This window comes from Panicum virgatum, chromosome 7N (assembly GCF_016808335.1).
Source record: "Panicum virgatum strain AP13 chromosome 7N, P.virgatum_v5, whole genome shotgun sequence".
NCBI classification, from domain to species: Eukaryota; Viridiplantae; Streptophyta; class Magnoliopsida; order Poales; family Poaceae; genus Panicum; species Panicum virgatum.
In genome coordinates this window covers 42527221-42534993 of record NC_053151.1, presented here as the reverse complement: position 1 = coordinate 42534993, position 7773 = coordinate 42527221, and the positions used below count along the sequence as shown (strand labels likewise).

The following is a 7773-nucleotide window of genomic DNA, read 5'->3' as shown; positions in this document are numbered from 1 at the left end:
CCCACCGGTTGCCGAACAAGCATTGCTCTCGTGCGATTATTCAAAAAAAAAAAACACTGCTCTCGTGCGATTCCCCCAACCCAAAATTTCAGCGCGAAACGCTAGATCGGGTGGGATGGCGTCCGGCGGCATCGCCCGCAGCCGCCTCGCCGAGGAGCGCAAGACGTGGCGCAGGAGCCACCCCCATGTGCGCGCCGCAGCGATCTGCTTCCGCTTCGTCTCCGCTGCGCCCTACTGCTAGTATTCTAGTTCCTCGCCATTTTTAAAATCGAGGCATTGGTGTTTGTTTGATTCCCTCAGGGGTTCGTGGCGAAGCCGGAGACGCTGCCGGATGGGTCCGTCAACCTCCTGGTCTGGAAGTGCGTCGTCCCCGGCAAGGAAGGCGTAAGCAAAAACCCACTCCCCAGGCCCACCCCCCGAATTTTCTTCTTATGGTGCTGCTGTGTCTGGCGATTTCGGCAAACACTCGTCGTTTCTTCAATTTTGTCGTGTGGCATATGGTCATAAAATTTTATCACCTGAGAAGTACAGATCAGATCGTCTAAAAAAGGATACTCGAAAGGATCTATGCATGCGATTGTACTAGATCTATGGATATTTGTGTGTTGCGGAAGTATAAAAAAAAAGGCAACGTATAACCACCTTCGTATGCAAACTATGAAACCGAAGGTGGTTTGCATAGCATATGTTGCCAAAAAAAAGGGGGGCCTCGCTTTCTCGGCTATTGCAAGGGGTTTTGCAATGCTTGATCTGGACCCTTGCTTCTGGACTGCGCCCTTGCAACATTTTATACTGTTAAAGGTTGGCAAATGATTGATGAGCCTAATCTTGCCATTGCCAGCATTGTTAATACTTCATAGCCCTATTATTGTTCCAGAATAATTAGATCCGGGTTTATAGTGTTTTATCATGCATCTTTCTTTATGTGGGACAAAATGTTGTTTCCAATATGTTACAAGGGCCACTGTGTTCTGATGGTACAGCTACCAGTTAAATCCGGACACTACAACTTAACAGACACTAACGCTCCTTTTGCTAACTGATTTGTTATGTCTTGATAGAAAAAGAATTATTTCAATCTGTTTTTTTTCCAAACCAGAAACAAAGTTATAATCTGATAGAATTTTCAGAATTCAAGTTTTTCAAATTCCTAGCTTGGAGCTTAACTCAGCATCCCATTGGTCTCTGGCTTTAGTATGTGAACAGATCTCTGTATCTTTGATTCAGAGAAGCCTTTTATCTGGAACAGCAAGTTCTTGATGTTTGGTCCCCTCTGATTTTCCTTTTCCTAGCTCCGTCCCTGACTTTATGTTATTAAATGATGCACTATATCAGAGCAACAGGAATAGAAAGGACTTGGGATTGCCTGGTTCAGCGGCCATTTGGAATAGTAGCTGACTATAGGCATACACCTTGCTATAAAAATTCTTAATTCCTTAGTTTGTTTAGATTGGTGTATCTATTTTCGATTGTATTTCAGAGTCTTGCTTTCCTAGTTATCTAGGCTGGTACCTATTGTATAAAGATATGCAAGCGGTCTTTAGGCTGGCTGGTGCCTGTGATGGGAACCAGCAGCTCAGGAGTTCGACTCCCAGCTTGCATGAAAAAAATCTGCTTGTCTCATATCCAAAGCATAGTTAGGGGTCCGGCCTTTCTCACGATAGGCCACTATGTACGGGTGGGGTAGGGGTTTGGAGATTTTCTTGACCTGTGTGAAGGTCTTCTTAATACAATGCTGTGGGGTCGGTCTTTCCCCCCGCCGGTCAAGTTTTTTTTTATTGTATAAAGATAAGCTATAGTATTGTTCAGGGGTATGATGAATAAGGTACACAGAAAAGGACTTGCCCACCAAACCGAGTTTTATCAGAGCCTTGTAGTTGTTTGAGACAAGCCCCACAACTCAATAGCAATGTGTTGTCCCCAGTCATTATCTCCCTCTCGACATATACATTTTCTTTACAATTTTTTCAGTTACGCAGAAATTGCAGTTATTTCTCAAGAAATTGGCCACTAGGTAGTTGTTTATAATTAGTCTGAATATTCAGGATATCTCTAAAGAAACTATGAAAGCAATTGAACTGTCCTTATGAGAAGATGGTATGTGGACAGGCTAACAGGCGTATGCAGATCAGGTAAGATGCCCTTGGATTGCATATGTACCAGGCTGCCAGCTAATTAATCTTAGCACTATTGGGTCGGCATAGCATAGTGAGCCCTCAACATTTGAAATGATCTCATTTTGGCAGTAATGACTAATGAGGGGATGAAGCATGAATTGACCATCTGAAAATCTGAGATACCACATTTATTGCGGTCTTTTTTTTGTCCCCTGGGGCCAAATGAAATTCTTTGGCAGTCATCGTATTCAAGAATAATCAGTGAAGTATGCTTTATCTTTTGAAACTATTCACTACTACGTCGGTAACACTCAAAAACATTAATCTTCAAAGGTATGATCTTTCCATGATAAGTTAGGCAATAACAATTGAACAGACATGCTTGTTAACTACAGTTTAGTTGTTATGATCCATTATTATGGCGCTATTTTCTATTTTCTATTCACATTTCAATAGTTTTGTCGGTGCAGATTTGTATATTTATTCTGGTTGCATAATGTTGTCCCATCTTATCATCTCACAATTAACTCTCAGTTGTCACGCTCCACTCATTCCCGAAAGACTTCCATCCCAATCATAGCATATAAGTGATGTGGGCTGATTATCGATACTAGAACAGTAGGATAGATCGGCTAACTCGCGCCTCCCTCTGGAGGCTCTGAGCTGCTTCTTTGATCTATTTTCTGCTTGCCTAACCCTAGGACTCATAGCAGCCTTTTATAGACAAGGCGCCTAACAAACTTGACCCTTAAGTAATCTAATCTCTAGACTCATCCTAAACCCTAACCTATGGCGGCGCTACAGTACCGCGGGTACTGTTCGCGTGCAGTACTTGTGGGCCTAGGCCTGTGGCCGGCCCACTTGCCATAACACTTCTCCACCCCTCGAAGACAGCTCGTCCTCGAGCTGGAAAACCACGGAAGGGAGAGGTCGTCGGTGGAGACAATGACGGTGCTGGTGGTGGTAGCTGCAGCAGAGAAGCAGAGGGGATGCCACGGCGAAGATGATGTCGAGGTTGCTGTGCAGGCCACCTGTGGCCCATGTTCTCCTTCAGGACGTTCACCAGCATGTGCTCGAGCGCTTCATCGGCGCTAGGCAACACCAAGGTGTCCAAGAAGCAGAGGACGCCTTCGTGAACGTTGATGGCAAAGTCGTCATCGGCCTTGCCATAGATGCGGTAGGAGGTCGCCGCCGATGCCGAATCCGAGCCCGAAGCGGAAGGAGCTGAGGGTGGCCCTGACGCCGGCGGGCGTGCTCTTGAACGTGAGCCAGACGCGAGGGAGTAGAAGGCCATGTACAACAGTGTCCTGCCGTTGACGCTGTTGCGGCCAAGCCCGTCGCCGAGCCAGCCGAAGAAGAACTGGCCGGCGAGCGCGCCGCAGAGCATGACGCCGTTCGCAGCGTCGGCGGCGTTGAGCGGCAGCGTGCCGTGCTCGGGCTTGGCGAGGTCGGTATAGTAGATGCAGCCGAGCATGGCCAGCACATGCAGCTGCTTGCTCGCCTGCGGGGTCTCGATGTGCCGCGCTTGGTGTAGGGGCAGCCATGGCCGTTGACGGCCAACGGAAGACGGGGCACCTGGTGGGGACGGCGAAGCGTCTGTGGCCCAGGCGTGCTGAATGCCTGGGGAGGACACCGACGCAGGCGACGAAGGGAGCAGGTGAGGCGCCAAAGCCAACAGCGAGGAAGCGCGTCCGCAGAAGCTGAAGATAGGGCCGCAATCACCGCGGTGGGCACGGCCGCAGCCGCTAGCGCGGACTGGGTTGCCGGGGCCATGGCAGGCGATGGAGACGCCAAAGCCGAGGCCGCTCGTGGCGCTGGAGAACCTCTGATGGGCGGCAGCAGGTGGATGGACGGCCGTGGACGCTCGAAGGCGCGCGCGGCCGCGTGGGCGGCCGCGTATGGGCGGAGGCACATGCGGACAGCATGCGGGTCGCCAACGACGGAGGAGCGCGGACGGCGCGTAGGCGGCCGCTGACGGGACGAGCAGCCGTAGATAGGGGGCGGCGGGCGGAGATGGATCCACCGCGATGGAGGGCGGAAGCCGCGACAGACGGCCCGAGGAGCGCGGACGACACCGCGACAGACGGGGCAACCGGATCCATAACGGCCGGAGATGCTGCCGGCAAAGATCCGCGACCAGCCGTCGGCGATGGATCCTTGACTAGCAGAGGCTGCTGCTCCCCTCCCACAAGTGGATCGATGACGGCGAGCGGCGCAACTGGTGGCGCCGGTGGCTGCGGTGTAGGCGACGCCGGTAACGGCGTCTGTGGTGCATGGTTCGCTGGCGGAGATGGCGTGGGCGTTGACGGCGCGGGGATCGTTGGCATGGATGCCGGAGAAGATGTCGCGGGCAATGGCGGAGGCATCACCGTCAGGGTCCCCAGTGGAGATGGGGTTGGTGCCGACGGCGTGGGCGCCACCGGTGCAGGCGGGGAAGGTGCGGTCGGCGGCAGTCCAGGAGGCGATGCCGGTGGCGCAGCTGGTGCTGGGACTTGCGCAAACCGGCGGCTGATTTTGCCGGCAAATTGCTCCCACGTTGGCATGCCACGGTTCCTCTCGATCTTGCAGTACCATTGATAAGCCACGCCCGTCAATCGGAGTGTGGCAAACCACTTCTTGTCCTCTTCTGTAGTCTTCCATGCATCAAAGCATTGGTTGCAGCGGTGCGGCCACTGCAAGGGATCGGAACTACCATCAAAGTCTGGGACGTGGAACTTGGGAACTCACATGGTGGTTGTCAAAGTTGACAGCAGATGCGATCTAGGGTGGAATTAGATGAAATTCGTGGAAGAACAGGGGTGAAATCGATCCAATCTGGGCGTAAGGGAAAGGATCGATGGATGGGATTGGGTGGGATTTGGTGGTCGCACGAACGAAGGCTCTTGATACCAAATGATGTGGGCTGATTATCGATACTAGAATAGCAGGATAGATCGGCTAACTCGCCCTCCCTCTGGAGGCTCTGAGCTTCTTCTTTGATCTATTTTCTGCTTGCCTAACCCTAGGACTCATAGCAGCCTTTTATATACAAGGCGCCTAAAAAACTTGACCCTTAAGTAATCTAATCTCTAGACTCATCCTAAACCCTAACCTATGGCGGCGCTACAGTACCCGCAGGTACTGTTCACGCGCAGTACTTGTGGGCCTAGGCCTGTGGCCGGCCCACTTGCCATAACAATAAGTTAATGTGATTGATTCATCTTTGTGCAGACTGACTGGGAGGGCGGATATTTCCCGCTGACTCTGAATTTTCCTGAAGATTACCCAAGCAACCCTCCTGTCTGCAAGTTCCCAGCAGGGTTCTTCCATGTCAATGTCTACCCTACTGGAGCAGTGTGCCTATCAATACTCAGCAGTGTAAGATTAAGAGTATATTTAACTGACTTCTACTCCCTTGTCAGCATATTTGCGATTGTATACCATGCATTAGGAAGAAAATGGCCTTCATAATTTTCGTTATTCTTTCAGGCATGGAAAGCTTCCATCACAGTTAGTCAAATCCTCATAGGCATCCAGGAGTTGCTTGATAATCCTAATCCAGCGTCTCCTGCACAGGATCCTTGTTGTCGGCTCTACAAAAAGGTGTTAATATAACTTTATGCCGGAACTGAGTTGTAGGCAGAGGCTTTCTTAATTTTTATTTTGATCTTGCACTTAGCACTGTGGTCTTTTGTGCTGGCATTTGCAGAATAAGCATGCGTACAAGGATCGTGTTCGTCAGCAGGCAAAGCAATATCCTTCACTTCTGTAGGCGTGTAGCCATGAACCAATTGAGGGAAAGATTCTGGCAGCTGACCATTACTCATTTTGGTGGAGCCTGTTGCTATTGCAAAAACCTGTAACCCTCATGTGGTGTGGCAAATTGGCAACATAGCAGTAGTTGCATTGTTGTTGCTGCTAGACTGCACTTGGAGCACATCGTAAACACCTACATCATGGCTTATCTAGTTATCTGCATCCTGTGCTATCTAGTGCCTAGACAGGGGAAAGCTTTCGTTTTGCTGTGGCTTTTAACTGTTAGATTTTTTTTTTGAGATACAACTGTTAGATAAAATGTGAAAGGGATTCCCCTTATTGCAGGCAGAACAGGCAGCTCTGATCCAGCCCAAATTGGTGAACGACAGCAGCCTGAGTGGGCCTGACCTGAAGGTGCTCCCAATCATCCAACTCACAATCTGGGAGACCACCATTCTTGGTTACAAGTCAACAAAGTTTCTAGCTTTGTTAATTCTGCTTCTGTACTTGCACTAACCCTTGATTTGAAATACCCTGATGGGCTCTCACCCTCCCTGCTGGATCCAGACTGGTATTCGTGCCAATTAACAAGAGACGGGGCCAGTTCATGAGGACAGTGACAAATGCAGGGGCATTTCGTGAGGACGGAAACAACAGAAAGCGATTAAACATACGTACATTTGCCTTGCCCCTTTGGTGCTTTGAACTTGGATTGCTTGCACTCGCCGGCCTATAAGTTATGTTCTCGCAGGTCGATGGGGTTCACTGCACCCGGGTGGATGTTATGCCGGAGCAAGCTGTGCGCGCGGCCACTGGATCGCGGAACCGATGGTCCGGATCAGAGCGAGGACCAGAAGAGGTCGTTGCCAGCACAATCAAATCGTGTCCAGGTGACGTGGCTCGGGAGAAAAAGACTGAGCCGACCTCCACCTGGACACCATCAGATCAGACCGCAGCCCGCAGGGCAACGTTCAGGAGCTCAGCCGTTGGCAGATCTTTCATGATTTTCATCTGCTCCTAATACGAAGTTCAGTATTGTAGGAGGATTATTCCTGAGCACACGTCGCCAGGAAAAACGAAGAACCCAACGTTCTCTTTCCGGGACAAAACTTGCGTCGGAAAACGATACAACAGAGCTATTTATTATGAGCACGATACAGCAGATCAGGAATGGTCCATGTTTCGCCCGTCTTTCGAAGGGAAAATGCAAGTGGAAAGGGATGCCTCATTCTTTGGATAACCGAGCAAATTTCTCTGAGCATACTATATTTCTGGGCGGCCGATTCTGCCCACTTTGAGCTTTACCCACCGCAGCCAGCCAAGCCAAACAAGCGTACTCTGCACCCAAAATAAAACCACCTTTGTCACTGTTCTAGACAAAACCTCGTCAGGTGGCGTGCTGGAGTAAGGCCCATGTAACTCGGTGGCGACTTTTCTAAAAGAGTTCAGATTTTATTTTAGGCTCGTGTGATTCTTTCTTTTTATCTCAGGAGCTGATGTTCTGCCAAACACTTCCACAGCTGACACCTTGATCGTCACAGAAATACTACTCCGGCTGACAAATAATCTGAGTTAGGCCGGCGCATGGCTCCTCCATGATTGGCAAGCGACTTCCCGGAAGCCAAAACGCTGCTCCTCCAAACATGTCCTAAACACACACACACACACACACACACACACACACACACACACACACACACACACACACACACACACACACACGCACACACACACACACAGAACAGAATGGAATCTTGACAGGCTCCCGGTCCTTTCGTCGTGCACTTCATCTCGCAATGGTTGTGGGGGGCGCCGAAGATAATAAAGGGTACAATTCGGCGAGATAACTAGTGCGGAAAGCGATAGCGAACTCAGGAACTGGTCCTGCTCCAATCCAACCCAACCAGGAAGATCTTTTTCT

At 50.2% G+C, this 7773-nt stretch overlaps 1 protein-coding gene across 3 annotated transcripts; it reads left to right on the top strand.

Annotated features, from left to right (window-relative positions):
- On the top strand, nt 1–7092 carry LOC120683049 (SUMO-conjugating enzyme SCE1-like). Of its 3 annotated transcripts, XR_005678670.1 has the most exons (8): nt 1–187; nt 301–384; nt 5328–5474; nt 5586–5699; nt 5806–6037; nt 6198–6266; nt 6420–6526; nt 6604–7092. XR_005678670.1 is itself a non-coding variant. In XM_039965061.1 (5 exons), the coding sequence occupies exons 1-5, from the start codon at nt 116–118 to the stop codon at nt 5866–5868; spliced, it is 480 nt and encodes a 159-aa protein (XP_039820995.1). In that variant the 5' UTR covers nt 1–115; the 3' UTR covers nt 5869–6117. The 3 variants fall into 3 exon arrangements, 1 of the variants encoding a protein (XP_039820995.1); XR_005678669.1 differs by having other exon boundaries at nt 6198–6526; XM_039965061.1 differs by lacking the exons at nt 6198–6266; nt 6420–6526; nt 6604–7092 and having other exon boundaries at nt 5806–6117.
- The last annotated feature ends 681 nt before the right edge of the window (nt 7093–7773 follow it).

Excerpts from the sequence above, each read along its gene's own strand:
- LOC120683049 (XM_039965061.1), top strand. The coding sequence starts at position 116 with ATGGCGTCCGGCGGCATCGCCCGCAGCCGCCTCGCCGAGGAGCGCAAG. Across the intron at positions 385-5,327 it reads TCGTCCCCGGCAAGGAAGGC|ACTGACTGGGAGGGCGGATA; the intron begins GTAAGCAAAAAC and ends ATCTTTGTGCAG. Across the intron at positions 5,700-5,805 it reads GTTGTCGGCTCTACAAAAAG|AATAAGCATGCGTACAAGGA; the intron begins GTGTTAATATAA and ends TGGCATTTGCAG.